Source organism: Nilaparvata lugens, chromosome 1, assembly GCF_014356525.2.
Source record: "Nilaparvata lugens isolate BPH chromosome 1, ASM1435652v1, whole genome shotgun sequence".
Taxonomy (NCBI): domain Eukaryota; kingdom Metazoa; phylum Arthropoda; class Insecta; order Hemiptera; family Delphacidae; genus Nilaparvata; species Nilaparvata lugens.
This window is the reverse complement of record NC_052504.1, coordinates 98,047,758-98,071,355: the sequence shown is the minus strand read 5'-3', so window position 1 is coordinate 98,071,355 and position 23,598 is coordinate 98,047,758. Positions and strand designations below refer to the sequence as shown.

The 23,598-nt window shown below is 34.7% G+C and overlaps 2 protein-coding genes across 2 annotated transcripts in view; both read left to right on the top strand.

Moving 5' to 3' along the window:
* The first annotated feature begins 864 nt into the window (after window positions 1–864).
* Window positions 865–14,489, top strand: LOC120349477 (high mobility group nucleosome-binding domain-containing protein 5-like). Its single transcript, XM_039419734.1, has 2 exons — window positions 865–1,023; window positions 12,505–14,489. Exon 2 carries the CDS (start codon window positions 13,494–13,496, stop codon window positions 14,358–14,360), a length of 867 nt encoding a protein of 288 aa, XP_039275668.1. The 5' UTR covers window positions 865–1,023; window positions 12,505–13,493; the 3' UTR covers window positions 14,361–14,489.
* A 348-nt stretch (window positions 14,490–14,837) lies between these two features.
* Window positions 14,838–23,598, top strand: part of LOC111059305 — a 31,185-nt gene continuing 22,424 nt past the window's right edge. Inside the window, 4 exon segments of the mRNA XM_039419733.1 lie at window positions 14,838–14,879; window positions 14,915–15,397; window positions 15,399–15,464; window positions 21,103–21,334. Coding sequence (XP_039275667.1) covers window positions 14,853–14,879; window positions 14,915–15,397; window positions 15,399–15,464; window positions 21,103–21,334 — 808 coding nt within the window. The 5' untranslated portion in view covers window positions 14,838–14,852.

Below are 23,598 nucleotides of genomic sequence, written 5' to 3'. Positions count from 1 at the left end.
TTACTGTTGTAGCTTCAGTATTGAGTGTGAAATCCCAACTTGAGAAAACATAAACCATTTGACAAAAGACTTAAAAGGGATTTTTTCAACACAATTTATAACTTTGCAGCTTTGTTTGGACTTTTTGGGAGGTTAACATATTAAAAGTTATATGTACCCATCCCTACCCCTTGTGCTGAAGGGGTGAGATGGTATAAAAGTTGCATTTTTTTGGTTTTTTGTTTACAAGCTTATATCTAGTGAAAAATGCGCTCAACTGACATTACCGTACTAACCATTTGAAAATGTAGCTTGATAAAATGATCTGCAAAAATGTTTTATCATAGGAGTTTTTTGATATTTTCAACAGTTCTTGAGATATTCGATCTTGAAAGTTTGGCATAGCTAGAATAATCTGTTTTATAAATTTTTTTGCATTTAGGGCTAAAAAAAAAAAAATCGAGTAATCTGGCTGACTCAGGTCTAGTGCTAGAGCTTTCAGGCCTCTGACATGACATAATGACTGCTTTTCAGGCAGCCGGGACCTATAATAGAACATGTCCATCTAAAACATAGGAGTGGCCCGAGATAAATATCTTGCCGGGCCGGCAGAGATAAATATTGGGCTAGGATTTGAAACCAGGCAATATTAAATTCAATATATTATTCCACTATTTGATCTTTTCCTTCCATTGCTATGGAAGCTTTTATGTAGGGGGTGGAGTATTAAATTCCATGAGCACTTCTAGAAGACTTAAATTTATCTACTCTCAGTTCAAGCAAATGCAAGTTTTCATTTTGAGTTGCGGTTATTTTCCTTGAAAAAGTTATCTTTTCACGAACTCCTAATTTAGTAGTTTTACGTTGGCAGCACTCGTATTATCTGAGTGGCCAAAAAGTTTTCTTTCTATCTCTTCTATGTGCTCAGTCTCATTTGTCTTTAATTTTGTTTGAAAATTCTATTGATCAAAATTAAAGATAAACTAATAGCAAAAGTTGAAGTAGCTAGCTAACAAGTCATGGCCGATACGGAAGTTCCGAAAGGTAAGCTCATTTCATTACTTACCATGCATGTGGGATTCGTGTCACGTAGGGTTAGCTCGTGAGAACCATCATTGAAATTCCATAAAAAATATTTCATAATTTGTTCAATCTTTACTTTCTTTAGTAGATTCACTCTACTTTAAAACTTCTTGTTATCCTTCAACACGTGGAGTTCATCCCTAATAATTTAATATCTGCTTCTCATATTCTATTTGATAAAGTATCATAATTCACAGTTTATAAAGACTATGCTGTACAGTAAATAAAAAATATTTTCATAAAAATAACTCTATTTAAGTTATTTTAAACTAAACTTACCACCCCAATCAAAACCGGCATGGTTTTGGTCAATGGAGATACAATTTGACATGTCATGACTGGTTATCTTTTCACTATCATAAGCTATGAGCATATATATCCTACTAATATTCAGCAAATGTAGGTACTTTATTCTATTTTATCTTAGACATTTCAACTCAGTTTAGCATGTATTATGAGATTTATTTCATGTACTATTTTTGATGAATTAGAAATTTTATCTTATTGAAACCTTTGAAATCCTTGACAAATTTTATGCTAAAAGAAACATTAATTATCTTCAACTATTACTAGGGTATTTTAAATAGAATAAACTATGAGTTTTTGTTAAAAAATGCATTTTTGAACAGACTAATATTTGATATTGAGTAATAGTTGACTAGGTAGAAGGCTTATTAGTAATATCTCAAGTAGTAGAAAAGATAAGTTTATTGAATTTTACCCAAGCCTCACTTTAGTTGAAATAGTCAACCTAATTTTACTATCTTTACTCAATACTTGATATTAATCAGCTATAAAATTATGAGAAACAATCACTAGAACTACAATTTTTTGAATTTTTCACATTGATTCCTGTTTGATTTAATGTGTGTAGTATTTGTTTCAATGCTACTGGTCTTTCTGTGTTCTACTGTTTTCAGGATTTGCTTTCTAATAATTTAATACATATTTTTCTGTGTAACAGTTGATTTTTGTTTAATATTTGTGTGACTAACGATTGTAGCAGTATCATCACCAACACGTCTAAAACATGTGTCGAATGGTTGGAAATTGAAAGCAAAGTTGAATAACAAGCCTTGACAAAATAAGTCAGAAACAGGAGAATATTCATTAAAAGTTACTCAAACTATCAGAAAATACTATTTGAAACGTGCAGCATAATTAGAAGAATGGATAACTTTTTGGAGTTTGAAAAAAATAGTGAAGTAATTTGAATAATACTTTTGAATAGCAAGGAGTGAGAATTGTGATTCATTCCGTTTCAACGATTTTTGTCAACAAGTTGGGAGATTGAATGAACAAGTCGTTGAATAAACTCTTTGCATCAGGTGTTTGGGAACCCACCCAAAATTTATATCCACTATGTTCTCTACAATACGGGTACACGGCAACACTATCAAAAATGTACGATAAACATTTTTGAACTGCAAGCAAGTATTAAAGCTACAGTAATAAATGAGTCTACGCTTTTTCATATATAATAGGATGAATCATAGATGCCTCTTGAAGAAATTTGGTCAATGATCGGCGAACAGTTATGATTGTAATTGTAAAACAGTTATGGTTGTAATCTATCTATTCGAAAACATTGAACAGAAAAAGTCAGTCGATGTTTTTGTGATGATGAAAGTCTAAAGTTTTGGAAGATAAGTTACTACATTACTAAAAAACACTACACAGAAGAACACAATATTAAAAATTGGAAGTTAGAATATGAACTCAATTCAATCTAAGTCCATCACCAGCCTTTGTAATGGGTGGATTTCGTCATATAATACGGAATGTGATATGTTGTTTTTTAGATTACAATATTTGTATTGGAATTGGATTATTCTACTTTTTACGGTTTCACTTCGCTTCTCATTGGCTTTGCTTTTGTTCACTACTTGAAAAAAATGCGCTTCTGCTATTCATTATTATCTTAATTATCCAACTTTTCCCAGCATGTAACTGTCTTGGTATGCTTTGCTGTTGTATTTTGATGCATGCCTGCATGATGTAACACTTGTCATTATTTTTATGATACACCAAAAATGACCAACTTTAATCCGGGATAGCATGTAAGGTATCTCTATTCTATAGTAAGGTCCACGTTATAATGGTAGTATATGATTAACTTTGTTATTGCTATCCTTCTATATCATTCTACAAAGTAGATACTGCTATCTTTTATAGCTCCGCTAGGTACGTTGCAAGATCGTTTTCTAACAATGTAGAAGTATAGCCTAATCAATTGAAAATATTATTCAATCTCAGTTATGAAAATTTATCATTAAATCATTGAAAAATATTTTTTCTTGACGGATAAAATACTAGTAGTTCTATGAACAGTAGACCTCACGCAGTATTCTCATCCACAAGTACCTGATTGAAACTATAGACCTTATGGAAATACAGCAATAGACTGGCTTCTCCACACATCTGTGTAATCACTTGTCAGCTGATTTATGATAAATAATTCTATAGTCTGATTTTCACTCTAATATTGGCGTATGAGGAGGCTCCTTTTTCCTTTTATATTATCCTTGAAATAATGCAAAATTTCCAAAAACCTTGTATATACGTCGACGCGCAATTAAAAAGGAACATACCTGTCAAATTTCATGAGAATCTATTACCGAGTTTCGCCGTAAATGCACAACATATAAACATTTAAACATTAAGAGAAATGCCAAACCGTCGACTTGAATCTTAGACCTCACTTCGCTCGGTCAATAAATATTTTGTTAATTAATTATATTTCTTCATTGTTGAAAAACTATCAACGTTGCGGATCTAGAAAACGATAGAGCTATCTTCTTTGTCAAATGATAGACAAGGATAGCAAAACCAATATTGCAATCAAATAATTCAATTTTAACGTGGACCTCTCTATAATTATTATATTATAACGTGGTTCACTAAGCATTCCTTGTAAAACATAGAATAATAAATTTGTCGATTATGACAAATCAGTTTTATAGTCAATAAAATTCATAGTACCTACTTTGTAAGTTGTTCTATTGAATACAATTTTTAATAGTATAACCTCACAGAGACTAGTTGGTTTGCTTTGGATTATAAACTATTCAAGTTAGGATGGAAACTTTATAAGAAATTGATATTTCTTCTCTACTTTAATAACGTTATCTATTGGATGAGTAACAAATTTTGTTGTATTTTTGTTAGATGAGTAACAAGTAGATTATATTTCTGGGATTTATTGGACTAATATATTAATATTCAAGTTATATCTAAACTTATATTTACTATGAATAACAGAAGTAATCTTAAATTGTTGAGAGTTTGAGCTGAAACACACAAGGCGTTTTTCCAGACGGTCGGCACGGCATGACAGAACAGGAAGCTCTCCGATTGGCTGATTGGATTGGCGTATCGAGAATCAGCCAATCGGGAGGTTCCTGTCCTTTCGTGCCGTGCCGACTCGTCTGAAAAACGCCTCGTGTGTTTCAGCCCTTACATGCTCAGTCATACAATAGTATGCAATGCACCGTCAGATTTATCTATCTATAAATTGATAATAAAATATAATCATCAACTATAATATAATAATGAGAAGAGTTAGCTCATACACGTGCTGAATAGGAAATTCACGAATGACGTTTCATCACGTCTTAACTACTGGACCGATTAACTTGAAATTGTGCATATATATTCTTAATTTACCGAGGATGGTTATAGGCCTGTTTTAAATTCTTCACGATTTCAGTACGTCAAGTTTTCAGTTTATCAATTAATTAAACCCTTGCAGAGCACGGGTTACACCTGCTATAGTGAGGTCCAAGTTATAAGGCAGTGGAGAAAGATAGGAGAACAACGTTGCCGAACCTCTGTCTTGGCAGAGAGTTAGTGGGAAGGATATTTTTAATATTCTTTCCGAAAAATGAACATTGATATGTCCAAAGCTCCGCCGATGTATGTAGATGCATAACAATATAATTATCTATAGTTATTATATTACAAATTGCTTTTTCATATCATATACAGTTCAATAATTATTTTCTTAGTCTATATTATGTAAATTCATCTATAATTTTGCTGTATTGTAAGCTATTGTATATAAGTGTATAAGCCAGTATATATTGTAATCTACATAAAGTACTCAATCAATCAATCTTGTCAATGCCTTCTATAGACGGTAGCTTATACAGGTTTATTGATGTAATATTAACTGTTCATTCTCGTTTAAAATAATCAATTATATTTATTAAGCAAGAAATTATATTTTTTAATACTATCATAATTAATATGAAATATTTTGTTAATTATTAATTCTACATTGTTAAAAGACGATCTGGCAACAAGAAAGAGATAGCGCTATCCGCTTTTTTGAATGATAGTCAAGGATAGCAATTCCATTGCTAATCAAACACTGCCGTTATAACGTGGACCTCACTTTTGTGAATGAATGAATAAATTTGTTTTGGATAAAAAAAATAGAGTGCTCAACGAATTCTGTTGTTCGTGATTTGCTAAAATTTGACTCTTGAAGTAATTGAGGGAACGTGGATAAGAATTTTACAGTGCTGGTATTTTGTAAAAACATTTTTTTATTAAAAAAACACTAAGATATTGTCTAAAAATATCTCGAATTTATTAAAATGTTACAAACAAGTTTCAACACCTATGGTGTACTCTTCAGTGTGATTGATTGAGTACTTTATTTATGTAGATTACAATATATACTGGCTTATACACTTATATACAATAGCTTGCAATACAGCAAAATTATAGATGAATTTACATAATATAGACTAAGAAAATAACTGTGACTGTGATTCAAAACTTGAAATTCTTTATTATTGATTCATACAACAAGTACACCATCAAAAATGATAGGGAGAGAAAAAATAAGGTAACCTTGCGCTATTCCTCTCCCAAATTTAGATAAGGTTAAACCTTAGACCAGTTATAGAATAGACACGCTGGGAAGTCTAGCCTCTGAAGCCAACATCTACTGCCATATCGCCCCATCGTGACGTCAGCATCGGATAGAAAACTTTCAGATTGTGTCTATTTCAGATGGAAGTAAATTATTATTTAAGAAAATGGTGCGCTCCCGCTGAAATAGACACAATCTGCAATCTACAGAAAAGTTTTCTATTCGATGTTGTCGTCACGATGGGGCGATATGGCAGTAGATGTAGGCTTCATCGACTTTCAATATGAATATAGATTTGAAGGAAATGTAGTTTGCCATGGCTATAGAACAAGAGGAAAGAGTCCAGCTGTCTATCAGTACCCCGCTCACAGACTGACACTTTTGGAAAAAGGACCATATTATTCGGGACTGAAGCTCTTCAATTGTCTACCTGAAAGAATACGGTTAGGTGGTAGTCATAGGCTTTTCTTGTCTTCAATTACTAATGTACTTGTGGAAGCGTGTCCCTATACAATGGAGGAATGTTGTGGTGCCTTCATACTTTGAGTTTATACAGATGCATACACTTTGCATAGAAAAATGTTCATGACATGTTACATGCCACTTGAGCTCTGCTCAGATTTGTGGCTTCACGTAACAAATGACAATAATAATAATAATAATATACAATGGGGCGTGTCTATTCTATAACTGGTCTAAGGGTTGAACATAGCCCGAAATAGGTCAAGTCTTGTAATTTTAGGTTTATTGAATTAAAATTTTATTTATTGAATACTTTCCATGGATCATTGTGAGATGATGCAATTGTTTGATACTTGCCACGTTGTGGCTGTTTATTCCAGTCGTCGCTCTGTGATAAGATAGTGAGATTAAACTGTCAGCAATCTATTCAAATATCACCAATACTTGTCATTTAACCAATGCTGACAGTGTAATGATCTGTTGATTGGAATTTCATCCTGCTAAACCGTTAGAGATAATAAATTATAATCTTTCGATTCCCCAAACTTCTAATCTCCAGTTTGAAGCTTTTCGAGACTGGCACATGCTGAGGCAAACTGTTTTGTTCAGTTAATTCAATTCTGAGCTATAGTTGAATTGGTTTAGATCATTTTACATTTGATAATTAACCGCTTTCCGAGTTTCAATTGTAATGTCCAGCAAATATTTGTCACTATAGTGAGGTCGACGTTATAATGGCAGTGTTTGATTAGCAATGATATTACTATCCTTGTCTATCATTCAACTAAGAGGATAGCGCTATCTCTTTCTCGCTTTGCTCTGTTGCCAGATCGTCTTTTAACAATGTAGAATTAATAATTAATTATGAAAATATTTCATCTCAAATATTTAATTATTGAAAAATATAATTTCTTGCTCAATAAAATATAATTGATTATTTTAAACGAGAATGAACAGTTAATACTACATCAATAACAGATGGAATTAAATAGAGAATGCATTTATTTAAATGCTAAGTAATGTATAATTATTATTTAACGAAAATCCTAAATAAATGCTGTAAATCACCCAGAAGACTTTTGCTACTGCAGACATTGACAACAGGGTTAACAGCTAGATGGAAACCCGGGGTTTGATTCCCGGGCTGGCAAATAATTTTTGGATAGTAGTTCTCATCGAATTTCCATCTAGCTGTTAACCCTGTTGTCAATGTCTGCAGTAGCAGAAGTCTTCGGGGTGATTTACAGCATTTATTTAGGATTTTCGATAATAATAATAAAATTTTACATCAATAAACCTGTTACCGTCTATAGAAGGCATTGACAAGACAGAGGTTCGGCAACGTTGTTCTCCTATTTTTCTCCACTGCCATTATAACTTGAACCTCACTATATCAGGTGTAACCCGTGCTCTGCAAGGGTCTGATTAATAATTTGACATACTGAAATCTTGAAGAATTCTAAATAGAATTGATACCTCAATTCCTCTCAAAAATGGAAGAAACAGACTTTATTTGCTCATTTCAAGACTTGTGATTAATTGAAAGTTGGAAGGCTTGAGCTCTATCTATGGCTAATCAAATTCTTTTCTGGCAAATACTTATCTATTTATTCAGGAAATTTAGGGCTCATGAACATTATTTAAATTAAAAGAAACATTCCTGGACATTTTTTTCTTGTGCATGTTAGTATTGAATGTGCTTGTACGCATTGTAACTTCCTTAGATAAGTTAAGCTTTGTATAAATTTATAATTTCTTGAATGTAGTTGGTTGACTTTTTTGCTGGATGTTTTATTCTTGCCTGCTCTGATGCTTTTGCGGCACTAATATTTTTATCATTTACTTCTTTGTTAGTTGCTATGTTTTGTTATGGCTGTTTTTTATTCAAATTGGATAATCTTTTTCAATATAATTGTTAAGATCATTTATAAGAGTGAGAAAAAGTGGCAGCTGAAATTTTTAAGTGGTCTAATAAGCGAGTTATGGGTTGTTGAAAGTGCTAACTCCGTTCTCTTTCCAGATTATAAACCGTTTCCAATTTTCCATTGGAGTTTTTTTAATACATTCAGTATATCATTGGCTTTGTTGTAATATTATTTTTTTCGCGATTTTTGCTAAATTAAACAAGTTTTCGAATTTACAAAAAATGTTACTTTTTTATTTATGAATGATATGGGGAATAAAATGTTTTAGTTTGAAAAGATACATTTTTTGAATTTTTAAGAGAAGTTCTGTTAATATAGTCGAAACCGTTTATGAAAACGGAATCTGGAAAGTTAGCAACCCATAACTCGCTTATTAGACCACTTAAAAATTTCAGTTGCCACTTTTTCTCACTCTTATAATGATCTTAACAATTATATTGAAAAAGTTTATCCGATTTAAATGAAAAAAGTGTACCGAACAGCCATAATGTATTATAGAGTATATCTTCGCTTGTTTCAATGTAAGTGATTTTCTTCATTTGCATTATGAATGCATTCTTATTGCCTTTCGATTTGCTTATCCTTTATTGATATAGTTTTTCACAAATTTTCTATTCGTATTCAACATTTTTCTTATTCTTTCTTCCTGTTTTTCATCTCTCCCTTCCAATTTCTTGAAACTTTTTCAACCTAAATCTCTTCCAAACACTTTTTTCGTTGAATAATAAATTTGTTTATCCCTTTCATCTTATTTCAACTTAATTTAATATGGAGTAGGACTCTAAGAAATTACTTTCAATCCTAAAATCCAGTCGAAGTTGAGTTCTATCTTTATTTTTTGAAGCATTTCAATTCACAACTTGACTATCAGACTATAGTGAGGTTCACGTTATAATGGCAGTGGAAAGATATAGAAGAACAGCGTTGTCAATTCTCCGCCTTGCCACTGCCTTCTGTAGATGATAGCTGATGCCGGTATATCTGATGTAACATTAAGGCTGTGCAAAGGCTGCAAATAAACTTTCTACTCGTGATATTTTTCAAAGTTTTTCGATTTGTATATCATCAAGCTATCAAAATGAAAAAGTTTTCTCAGGAAAACATTTTTTTTCGATCATTACTTTTTGAGGTATGAGCGCCTAAAGTTAAGTTATTGGGACAGAACATTTCAAATTCGGTAAGAGATGAATCCATGCGATTTAGAAGATAGATTCTTCATAGTATTGTTGATCTAGTAAAACAAAAGTTTTCTGAAAATATCAATTTTTAATATTGTTATTATATTTACTAAAAATAACCAAAAATAACTTTTAGTTGAGTTATTTTTGGTGAATTGAATAACTTTTTCAAAAATTGTTGTTTTACTAGATCAACAATACCATGAATCCATCCTCTAGATCCCATGGGTTTATATCTTACCGAATTTGAAATGTTCTGTCACAAAAATTCAAACTTCAGGAGCTCATATCTCAAAAAGTAATGATCGGGAAAAAAATGTTTTCCTGAGAAAACTTTTTCATTTTGATAGCTTGATGAATATACACATCGAAAAACTTAGAAAAATATCAACATTAGAAAGTTTATTTTTAGCCTTTGCACAGCCTTAACTGTCCATTCTTGCTAAAAATGTTTAATTATATTATTTTATTCTTCAAGAAAAAATATATTTCTATGATTTAATTATACATTTTCATGATTCAGATTAAATATTTTGTTAATTATATTTCTACATTGTTAAAAACGATCTGACAAAGTTGCGGAGCTAGAAAACGATAACGCTATCTGCTTTGTCGAATGATAGACAAGGATAAAATGTTAATCAAATGCTGCCATTATAACGTGGCCACCTCACTATACGATACTGTATTTTTAAATTAATTTGCCAAGATTCTTTCAAAACCTGAACGATTTGAGGCCTTATTCTGACACTTGAATTAGGTCTAATCAATTAACATAGAAATTCAAATCAATTAGACTAAATTTTCAAAACTTGAAAGAATTGAGGCCTTAATCTGAACTTGAATTAGGTCTAATCAATTAACATTTGAAACTCAAATCAATTTGACTAAATTTTCCTAAATCAGCTTTTGTTGAGTTCATGCCTGTTTTATCCAGCCTTTATCCCTAAGCCAATTCTTATCTGTATCTCTATTTCTTGTCTCTTTTTCACTCGTATATTTTCTTCCTTATCTATCTCTTCTATTTACAGTATTGACCATCATCATTTCTTATTTTATCCTTTATTAGGCTACTGGTATTAAATCTCTTCTATCTTTCATTTCATTCTTTCATTTCTACTTTTCATGGACTTCTACTTTTTCATTTCAATCAAATAGAATTTGACCACAGATTGCAGATAGAATTCTTACAAAAATGTATAAATTATAACATTTTCACAAAATTTATGAATTATAATGATTAAAAAAAAATTGTAAATTATAATCTGAACATTAAATGAAAATGAATTAGAAATATTGAGGGACGGTCATTACAGGGAGTACAGTGTTACCAACCCAAACAGTCATAATGATGGTTGATAGAATTAGCTAACTCGGAACTCGCTGACTCCATGTTAAACTGCCGTATGAATCAAAACTGCTCTGATCGGTGTAGTATTGATTCATATTTATGGCAGTTCAACATTGAGTCAGCGAGTCCGAGTTAGCCAATTCTATCAACCCATATCACTCGAGTGGATCAGATGCTGGCTTTATGATTCAGAGGCCCGGGCAAAATATTTATCTCGGGCCACTCCTGTGTTTCGGATGGATACGTTAATTCGTCGGTCCCAGCTGCTTAAAAAGCAGTCGTTATGTCATGTCAGAGGCCCTGAAATTGATCAGGTGCGATCTGAAAACTCTGACGCCAGGCCACTCGATATTATTATTATCAACCCATAATGATGCCATAAACTCATTTATTCAAACAATGAGATACTAGTTCTAGCTGTTACATCAATCAATTTCATGTATCCAACTGGTTCAATGATTTCATGATTGAGTTCTTGGTCAATTTTCGAATCTTCTAATCAGTTTATTATTTTGTTCATTGATATTAACCTCAGATTTTCTTTGGTAGATTTAATTTGCCGAAGATTAATAATAGAGTAATACATCTTTGTAATTGACTAGTCAAATGAGTACTGTAAGACCAAATGTGATGAATATGACAATTTATTTAATGAATTGATAAATAACTTATATTCTATTCTCATTGTGACATCTCTAAATAATGGTTAAACATACGGAATTGAAACTTTGCAGGATCATTTATAACAACTAGACAAAGCTAGAAAAATTATGATAATTTTTCAAATTCTTAAAACAAAATGGCGGTCATTTAAAATTTTGTTTCTTGAATAACTCAGAAACCGTTGGTTTTACACAAAACTTTACAAGAATAACTTTGTTTAGTAAATTTAATTGCCTATCGATTGATACCAGATTTTTTAAGATAGGACCAATATTAACTGAGATATGGTAGCCTTAGTGATAGGTGACCACTGAAAGTTTGTTGCAGTGCAAACCAAGGCATGCTAATAGAGTCGCAACAATGATGCAACAATCTCTATTTGCATTGCATGTTAATTTTAAGCGATTTTTGGTCATTTTAAACAATAAAATAGAGTTACATAACCCTCTATAAAGGTGGGTCACCAACCTAAAGCTGCCGTATCTCAATTAATATTTCTTAAATCCTTAAAACTCTGGTATCAATCGATAGGCAATTAAATTAAAAAAAGTTATTTTTGTAAAATCAACAGCTTCTGAGTTATTTAAGAAACAAAATTTTAAATGACTGCCATTTTGTTTTATGTATTTGAAAAATTATCATAATTTTTAACCATTATTCAGAAGAAAATAATGAGTGAAAAAAGCAAAATGGCCGCTGTGTGAGTAACTAAAGACTTCCGGATAATTTAAATATGATTTTTAGATATGTTTTTTACCAAGGAACAATGCCATAGAGTATTGTTAGGGAGTTCGTAAACACCCTGTATTATAGATTCATAATTTAAAAAAGATATATTTGAAATTTTTGTGAAAATAACCGTTATAATCTCCTCAAATGGTCGACGATGTGTCGCTTCTGATTGCAATCTGTGGTCACCTATCTGCTTGCTGCACTGCACGTATGCATACTTAGGCCTATTGCATTTGCTTGTTTCCACAGCGCCCGTTTCTGCGAAGAAACCCACTTCTTCCAACAGTAAACCGACCGTTAATAGTTCAGCAGCGGCAGCTTCCAAAGCAAAACCCGCCGCTCAAACCGCCGTCAAACCGACCGCGAATAAACCGGCGCTAACCAAAGCCGGCAGTAAAACATCGCTGCTAACTCCCGCCCAGAAATCGCTGTCTACTTCGAAAACTAATCTAGAAATTAAACCGGGGGTTGACAGTGGTTTGAAAAAACCCGAACAACGCTCGTCGTCTAGTCTGAACTCGCTTACTTCTAAGGGCGACGCCAGTAAACTGTCTGCCGGCAAACTGAACAAATCAACACCCAGTCTGGGCGGCAGTGGTGACCAAAAGGTTACTAGTAGTTCGGCTGCAGTAGTCGACAAATCCAAGATGGAGTCGTCAAAACGAAAGCCGGACAGAAAAAGCTCCAACTGTCAACACCAAGGTGAAATCTGTGGACGGTAAACCGACTGCTACCTCAGAAGTGAACATTACGTCTACGGTGAGCGACGAGGAGCTGGGTGCGGTAACAACCGAATCTAGTTGTCCGATTGAATCGGCGTCCAGCAACGAGTCGTTTGAGGTGATCAGCATATCAGACATCAAATCGGAGAGGACGTCTTCTCCGGAGCTGTTGGAGTTGGAGGAGGATGGAGCAGAGAAGAAGAAGAATGATGTGAAGAAGGAGGAGGTAGAAGGAAAGAAGGATGATGATAAGAAAGATGGAAGTGTCGTGGTGAAGGTGGAAGTGGAAGAGAAGAAGAAGAAGGGAGAGGTGAGTGTGAAGAAGGAGGAAAGTGTGGCGATAAAGAAAGAGACTGACTCGAAAAAAGATGCAAAAGATAAAGAAGTTGAATCAAAATCTGGTAAAACACCACAAACCCCTGCAAAAAATGTAGAAGTTGACGCTAAAACTACAGGTAAAGACAAAAAAGTTGAGCCACAAAGTGATAAACTCCGGCTAAAGGCAAAGAAGATGACATGAAAAGTGGTAAAAGCGTTGGCTTGAACAGTGATGATACCGCTAAAAACCTGGTGGACAAAAGTGGCATGGAGAATGGTGATCAAAAGCAGGCAAAGGCGAGTAAAGAAGATGTCGCTAAGAAAGTGGGGGAAGAGAAAAAGGACAAAGATAACACTAAGAAGAGTGTGATGGATGAGAAGAAAAGTAATGAACCTGTCGGGAAAGAGTCTGATGTTTCGAAGAAACATGCTAAAGATAGTAGTGATGAAAAACTTGCCAAGTCGGCCAAGAAAAAGTCAGACATTGTCGAAGGAAATGACAAGAAGTCTGACTGTAAAGTTGATAACAAAGCCAAAATTGATTCGAAACTTGTTGGCAGTGAGGAAACGATGAAGCAATCGTTGCTTGATTCCAGCAAAGTAGCAGCTGACAAAGATGCTTCTAATAAACAAACAACTAGTGATCTTGTGAAAGCTGGAGATGGTACTAAGTCACAAGAAAAGGATTCCAAGGATAATAGTGCCAAGGTGCATCAAAAAGATTCCAAGGCACAGAAAAATGATTTGAAGGATGGTGTTTCCAAGGCAAAAGGAGATGATGGAGGTAATAAGGTGCAGCAGAAGGATTCTAAGGTTAGTGGGACGAAGGTAGAAGTGAAGGATTCTAAACTAGATGAAAAGGATTCCAAAGATGGCAATTCAAAGGCGCAGGAAGAGAATTCCAAGGATAGTGGTGCCAAGTCATCACAAAAGGAGTCTTCCAAGGATAGTAGTGCTAAGGCACAACAGAAGGATTCTAAGGATAGTGAGACCAAGGTACCACAAAAGGATTCTAAGAACAGTGGTACTAAAGTTGCACAAGAAAAGGTTCTAAAGATAGTGTAGGTAAGGTACCACAAAAGGATTCTAAGGACAGTGTTGCACAAGAAAAGGGTTCTAAGGATATTGTTGCTAAGGATCCTGAGGAAAATGGTACTAAGGTTGGACAAGAAGAGGCTTCCAAGGAAAGTGTTGCTAAGGTATCACAAAAGGATCCTAAGGACAATGGTACTAAGGTAGCACAAGAAAAGGGTTCTAAGGAAGTGTTGCCAAGGTACCACAAGAGGATTCTAAGGACAGTGGTACTAAAGTTGCACAAGAAAAGGTTCTAAGGATAGTGTAGTAAGGTACCACAAAAGGATTCTAAGGACAGTGATGCACAAGAAAAGGGTTCTAAGGATAGTGTTGGTAAGGTACCACAAAAGGATTCTAAGGATAGTGTAGGTAAGGTACCACAAAAGGATTCTAAGATAGTGATGCACAAGAAAAGGGTTCTAAGGAGAGTGTAGGTAAGGTACCACAAAAGGATTCTAAGGATACTGTAGTAAGGTACCACAAATGGATTCTAAGGATAGTGTAGGTAAGGTACCACAAAAGGATTCTAAGGATAGTGTAGTAAGGTACCACAAAAGGATTCTAAGGACGAAGATGCACAAGAAAAGGGTTCTAAGGATAGTGTAGGTAATGTATCACAAAAGGATTCTAAGGAGAGTGGTACTAAGACAGCTAGTAACGCTAAGGCTGAACAGAAAGATTCCAAGGAACATGTAGAGACTGATGGACGGAAAGTTGGCGATGATACAGCTGCACATGAATTGTCGGGAGCGTGTCGTAACGTTGTCTGTGGTCCCCAAGGTACTAGTGCCAGCAGCAGCACGCCGACTGCAGAAAATGTCGGAACGACGTCGGAGCCAGCTCGGACGGAGGTCGAGACAACGCCGGCGGTGAAAAAAAATTCCAAGAGCGAAATCAGATGGGACGTTTGGAGCAGACTGGATCGCCAGCGACTGGTGAGGTTCCCGCGGCCGTGTCTTGGTCGCATTCCACACTTTGTCGGCGCCTCGGAGGCGGCTGACAGACTGGCCGAGCTCGACATCTTCAAGGAATGCCAACAGCATTCAGGTCAACCCCGAGAAACCGCAGAGCTTCGTCCGCTATCACACGCTCAAGGTAGGTCTATTAGATATTTGATATTGTTCTGTTTCTCCATAAAGTGACTAGTGACACATAACCTATAGTGAGGTCCACGTTATAATGGCAGTGGAGAAAGATAGGAGAACAACGTTGTCGATCCTCTGTCTTGTCAATGCCTTCTATGGAGAGTAACGGAAACGGATAACGGTTTATTGATGTAATTATTGAGGCTCAACTCACACTTACGCGACTCAGGTCGAGGAGAGAGAGCATGTGTTTCCAAATGGTGACACTCAGACCAGTCGATTCTAGTCTCCGCGACGTCACCATTTGAAAACACATGCTCTCGACTAGAGTCGAGTCTCTTCTCGACCTGAGTCGCGTAAGTGTTAGTTGAATATAACTGTTCATTCTCGTTTAAAATAATCAATTATATTTTATCATAGAGAAACAATAGCGTAAGTAGATATCCCATGGTATAGGGCGATTATGTCGCAGCTTTTACTGTTATCTCAAGCCGATTACAGTCGATATTAACTGTTTTGACCGGGTAAGAGTGTATAAACAGCACAATATGAGAGACTACCAGCGTCATAAAGCTTCACGGGAAAGAAATACATGGACTATCAGCTTGAGATAACAGTAAAAGTTGCGACATAAACGCCCTATACCATGGGATATCTACTTATGCTATTGTTTCTCTATGATTTTATCCAGCAAGAAATTATATTATTAATGATTTCATAATGAATTTTCATAATCAAGATTAAACATTTTGTTAATTATATTTCTACATTGTTGAAAAGCAATCTGGCTACAGAGCAAAGCGAGAAAGAGATAGCGCTATCTGCTTTGTTGAATGATAGACAAGGATAGCAATACAATTGCTAATTAAACACTGCCATTATAACGTGGACCTCACTTTAGCTACATTTGGACTTGTGTATAAATTAGAATTGAACCGTTTTGGGCGTAAACCTGTCGTACTTTCAAGTTTTGTAATTCTGAATGATAAAATAAATAATTCTCCAAACCGTTATCCATTTATTAGATATTTGCTTATGTGGTAACAGATGTTATAGCATTTCTCCATAATACATCAACGTCTGGCAACATCAACGTCATTTTCACGTGTAAAGCTGCGTACAGACGTGAGCGCCACGAACCACCTACTCCGTAAACAAAGCAGTAGTGCATTCTGGTGACGTCAGCACAGGTAGGGCTCCTACACCAATAGAAATTTGTTGATTTCAGCTGATCTATATCAGCTAGTGTTTTTATTGGTGTAGGAGCCCTACCTGTGCTGAAGTACCATCAACCACCTGTCATGCACTATGGCTTTGTTTACGAAGGTAATGCACAACACATTTCTATTTTCCAGATTATATCTGTATTTGTACAGAAACAGTAAATATAGATATGATTATCGTTGCATCAGCTGATCAAAAGTGAAATGCACGTGTTCGTGACATTATTTGCTCTCCAATTGGCATTTTCTGAATGCACTATTCTCAATTACATTTGATAACTTCTCTAGTCCAAGTACAATCAACCATTTTAAACTAACACAATTATTGATGCTTCTCATATAGTAAATGATTATCGGGGCACCGAGCTTTGCTCGTTATTTATTTATTGATAAACAGAACACAATTCTTTAAAATAATTGGGGAAGGACAAACAGGCACACCCCAAAACTGCTTCTTCCCCGAATCTTGATTTATACATTATAAATATTCCAGGTTATGTTCCATACACTTGAATTCAGGTAAAATTTTCAGTCCAAATATTTGAGAACATAAAAGTTCTAATTTAGATTGTTTACATACCAAATTGAATAACGAAATAACACTCACTAATCACTTAGAACTGTAAAATAATGATTAACTTTCAATATTATGATATAGACCATCTCATGTCAACAAATCAGATTATTTTAATCGAGTCAATTAAAATATCTAGATATCTCGCGAGATACGGTAAGCTAATTGATTACACAGCTGATCTCCCACACAGCACACACATCTTCTGTTATCGACAGACGACGAAATTATCATCTGTTCTTTCTAGGATTAATTATCCTTTTAATGTCCTTCAGCGAGTTTTCCCAGGGATGAGACTTCGAATTTTTATATCATAAACCTACTATATTGCAAATTTCGTGAAAATCGTTAGAGCCGTTTTCGAGATCCGTTAAACATAAATTACCATATAACCAGATATTAAAATATAAACAGATATACAGAAATTGCTCGCTTAATATAATAGGATATTATTTGCTCTCTCCAATTGGCATTTTCTGAATGAGCCATTCTCAATTACATTTGATAACTTCTCTAGTCCAAGTGCAATCAACATTTTAAACTAACACAATTATTAATGCTTCTCATATAGTAAATGATTGCTACAAAAGTGAAAGTTGTAATGTTTTACAATAATGGAAAATATGAGTCTCATTAATTTCGAATCGTATTCTAAGCGCTAGTATATTATAATAAGCACTGACTTCCTTTCAATAGATAGAATAAATTTCTTGAATGTAGGCTTATTTCTCTTGCAAAAAGGAAAGTAAAAATAGCATGGCTACATGAAGATAAAAACGACATTCCATTCATAACCAGACAAAGAATGTTTGCTTTAGTGTAGTCTAGACTAATAGTAAATAAATAAATTCTTAGCATTCCGATACAATTGATTCGCCACCAAATGTTTTTGACACTGATTGGTTAGATGGCAATAATCAGGGATACTTTATGGTGCCATTCATATTGGTAAAGCATTTTTATGTCATGGAATCTGATTTTCCATTCATTTAATCTTATTGAGTACAGCGTCATAACTTTTAGAATAAACAAATTTACGGTATATTCATTCTGTCTCGCCATATTTATTATAATTCAATCAATGATTTTGTATTTAATTAGCATTGAATTTATATTAAAATGATATTGAGAGAAAAATATATGATTAACTTGTGCTATTTCTCTTCTAAATTTCAGTTTTGATTGAAAGGTCCAAAAATACACTAACAAATATCATGGGATCTGTATCTTTAAATTTTCTTAAGAGTTTGGTACTTTGGTCTTCAGGAACTTCCTTGAAGTAGAAGATTGTGTCAGGTTAAAATTGTTGTTAAAAATATAGAGAAAAGACAGCATAAATAAATGAATAAAATAAAATATTTTTATTGCATAAAAAGCTGTACAATTACAGATATGGCAAACGTCAATTATTATGAAAACAAATAAATTACATGAAAATGATCAATGTCACAAAGTACAAAACACAAAAGTACAATAAGTTATCAACCACAGCTATTAATTGATAAGTACACAATATTATATTATTGAAATGTATCCACTAATTATACATGTATTCCTTTATGGAATAGAAGCCACCATTCAATAAATATTTCTTTGATTGGGCTTTAAATACATTTTTATTTGTTTTAATAGATTTTATTTCATTTGGGAGACTATTGTAAAAATTATTCCTTGATAAAATGGATTTTTCTTTGCTATCGCTAAATTAACATTAGGTAAATGATAGTTATTTGCAGTTCTTGTTCTATGACTGTGGATATTGCTATTAGTGGGTAAAAACATTATTATTAACGGTGCTAAGGATAGTTTTGTATATGAACAAAGATGGAAATGTGAGAATACTTTTAAATTTTAAAATAATCTCGGCAGGACTGATATCTCATCAGTTTACACAAACATCTAATGGTTTTTTTTGTAAAGTACATATTTTTCTTACATTTCTTTCAGAAGAATTGCCCCAAACTGTTACTCCATATCTCAGATGACACTCAAATAAAGCAAATATATGCATTTAAGTATATTGAAAGTACAATAGCGGATAGTGTTCTTAAAATAAAATCACTGAACTTAGTTTAGAACAAGTATGATCCACATGAGATTGCCAGATAAGACTAGAATCCAGATGAATACCTAAAATTTACACACTTCAACCTCTGAAACGAACTCATCCAGCAATAAACCAATATACATACACGATTTGAAAAGGTCATTGTAACAGTTTTACTAACATTAAGATGCAGATTGATGCTGTTGAACCACTGACAAATGTTATTGACTGATACATAAGCATCCAACTCCAGCCGCTCACAGTCATTCTCAGCATTTAGGATGCTAGTGTCATCCGCATACAAAGTAATATCAGCTCCTAATCCACTGCCCTTTATAGCATGAGAAGATATCCCATGGTATAGGTCGTTTACGTTTCAAATGTCATCCGATTTTTGCCAACTCAGCCGAATACTGTTTTGTTGGGGTGAGTGTGTTAGAACGGCACATTATGAGAGACCACCAGCGTCACATAGCCTCGTGGAAAATAAGTTCTAGGACTATCGGCTTTAGCTTAAAAAAAAATCGGCTTGAAATTTGGAACATAAACGACCTATACATATCTTCTTATTTGTCTTTGGTAAGAGCCTGTTCACATGACAGCGATTTACGTTCGGTTGTCGCGCGGTTGACAAACCGAGCGATTGCCAGGTATAGGGAAACACATGGTGCCGTACACATGCATCGCTCGGTTTTAGTAGTCGCCGGCGAATCGCGGCGGTTGTAGTCTCAGACTACAACCGCTCGGTTGTCGCTCGGTTGCCGGGCGGCTCGATATACTAGACCAGGCATGAGAGCGTACACATGTCTTCAGTCAACCGAGCGGTTCTGATCAGAGCAGTAATATATGTTTAAGAGTAATGTAGTGATTAAGTACATAGATTAAGATATTAAGATTGAGTACATAGATGTTGTACATAGTAATTATTTATCATAACCGAGCGCAAACCGCTCATGAATCGTTGTCATGTGTACGAGGCTGGCAAACCGAGCGATTTGCCAATCGAGCGACAACCGAGCGTAAATCGCTGTCATGTGATTAAGCTCTAACACCGAGAGTTAGATCAAGTAAAACATTGAAAAGCAACAATGAAAATAAACATCTTCAATGTTTACTGTATAACAAGCTGCCTTTATCCATTAGATTGTTACCGCTGAACAGTTTTAAAATAACTATTGCTGGTTGGCTTAAGGTTAGAGGATTTTACTCAACAGATGAGTATCTAAATTGTAATTATTTTATAAATCTGATAAATTGACTCAATTATTTCAAAAATAAAAATATTGTTAAACTGACGATGCCTATTGTAAACTTGTTTTATTTTATGGCTAATAAAGATCTTGTATTGGAGTGATCCGTGGTCTAGTGGATAGAGTGCTTGCTTAGCAGCATAGAGATCCCGGGTTCAAACTCTCTCACAACCAAAAGTTTTTTAACCAGATCACTCCCGTGTTATCGGATGGGCACGTTAAACTGTCGGTCCCGGCTGAAGTATGACAGTTGTAAGGCCCATTGACGGCTTAAATGATGTATTCAGGTGGTGGGACCTTCCCACAGGGACTCCCCACCAACAAAAGCCATACAAATTTACTTTTACTATTCCTGTATTCTCTCTATACTTTAAACATCACTAACAAAAACTATTGATCAACGCACATGTGGTGGAAATAAAGCCTCTGACATAACCTTCATATACTGTATTTTCTCTACAAAAATATATAAGTTATTTATACTGTGTTAAGGGATATACTGTAACAAACTTAGTAACTGTTTGGAGGGAAATAAAAATTGTATTGAATTTCAGGCTGGCAAACAACTGCTGGTGCCGAACCCTCAGAAGACAACCGGCTTTCTGCTGAAGGCGGAAGTGGTGCCTGAAGGAGAAGGGGACGATGCCAAAGTGGTGGACGACAAGCAGCTGATGTTCTACGCCACGCAGCAGGGCATGCGTGAGATTGGCAAGCCGGTCGAGCTCAAAGACGACTCCGTCAAAGTGGACCTTGTTGTCATCGGTGCGGTTGCCGTGTCTCGAGAAGGTACGCGGTTGACGTTCATGTATCGGGTGAACACGTTGCTCATTAGCTTGTACCAAATTTAATTACTTTGGAAAATGCATATACAGGGTGCGGCATCATAATTTCCTTTTTTTAAATGTTTACTGTTCAGTTAGTTGATGCCATAGCGCAGTGATCGCCAAACAGTCGATCGCGAGCTACCGGTAGCTCGTGGGGTAGTTTTTGGTAGCTCACAGAAATGCTCGTGCAAAAGAATGTCGTCCAGTTTGAATATATACACTTTCCCAGTCTGAAGAAAATCAATGACGAGAAAAATCCTCCACAGCACCGCAGCAATAACCAAGAATACGTTACAATTCTTCCAGACTTGAGACAACAGTTTGATCAACGATTTCAAGAATTTAAAAGCATATCAAATATGGTACAATTCATCAACTCTCTTTTGTAGAGATCTATGCAGAAGATTTTGCAGCTTGTGTTGTACAACATTTTGGTGGAGATCAGGCTTCAGTTGAAATGGAATTTGTGGATTTTCAAAATGATCTGTCTCTCAGATCACTTTCTAAAACTGGAAATATTTGGCCTCAAGTCCCCCCAAAAAAATATATCCAAATATTATTCAAGTTGCATTGAGGTTGAAAGCTATGTTCAGCTCTACTTACTTGAGTGAAGCATCTTTTTCAAGTATGAAAGTCATGAAAAATCGATATGGGCAGACTGACTGATGAACATTTGGACAATTGCATCAGAATGGCGGCTACAACGTACACTCCAAACATCAAGAAAATACTTGATGACCAGAAAGAGTACGTTCCACTGCTCTCATTGAAATATACATTTCAACTTTTGTTATACTTTTTACTATGAGATAAGTAGATTTCAATACTAGAAATGTATCTTTATAGGCAGTAAAAGATACTTTCTTCAGTCTAATACTCCTTGGTAGCTCACTAGAAGTTTTATAAATGCTATTCTAGCTCACAGGCTCATAAGTTTGGCGACCATTGCCATAGCGGAATGCTAAGGCTGTAGTGATGTCCACGTTATAATGTCAGTCGATAAAGATAGAAGAACAGCGTTGCCTGTTCTCTGCCTTGATTAATTATATTTATACATTGTCAAAAACAGATTTGGCATCGTTGCGGAGCTAGAAAAAGATAGTACTTCCTGCTTTGTCGAATGATGGACAAGGATAGCAACATCAACGTTTATCAAATACTGTCATTATAACGTGGACCTCACTATAGGCGCACACCAATTAGTCAAGACAAGACATGATCAGACACGTTTAGTCACTATACTTCACATTGATTTGGTGCAGTGGTTCTCAAACTTTTTACTTCAAGCCCCCCCCCTGCATAATTCAGCTGTATCCGGATCCCTATATGTATAAGCATAGACTACTATACATGCTGTACATATACGTATACGTACGTATATACCTACATATTTTACACTCAATATTTATTTAGTTAAGTTTTGCACATTCTACAGTTTCAATCATAATAAAACAACAAATTCTATACAATCAAAAAATTATTATTTATTCAGGCACTACAGCTACTATAGTACATAGTTATTATTTTTGTTTCTCATAGAAATTAACAATACAAAGAGCGTCAGTGTGAAGGATAAGCTTGTTTTTTTCGCACAGAGTTTGTTGAAACGAGGTGTCAGCTCCGATAACGCTACTCTAAGTTCCTGGGTCATGACAGCTAGAGCAGAAACCCCAGTTTCACACAGATAAATTGAAGCAAATGGAGTCTATATCTTCAATGCCATGTACTCAAAATTGGGTGTTCCTTTTGCACACCAATCCAGAAGGATGTAAGAGAATATTCTTCAAACTTCATTTTAAGCGCAAAGTCACCTTGGAGATCAATGAGGTTTTCTTTTTCTATTGCGTTGAGGGAGCACTTATTGATTGACAATTTGAATTTGACAATACGGTTAATATAAATATTTTATGAGTAAAAATTACATGTAATTTTAAAAATATAAAAATCGCTTATCGTAATTATTTTAGAAGTAAATTTAAAACATTTTCCAACCAAGCTTTGCGCCCCCCCTGACCATTCATCGAGCCCCCCTTGGGGGTCGCGCCCCACACTTTGAGAACCACTGATAGTGTATAAATTGAATGGACATGACCTACATAATATTTGGACAATTCAAGACAAAATTAGGAAATTGAAGAAGTTTTGGGCAGTAGCCTATTTTTTCTTTTCCGACTACTTTATGTTCTACTCTATCCAATAAATAAATAAATTGTTGCTTATGACGCA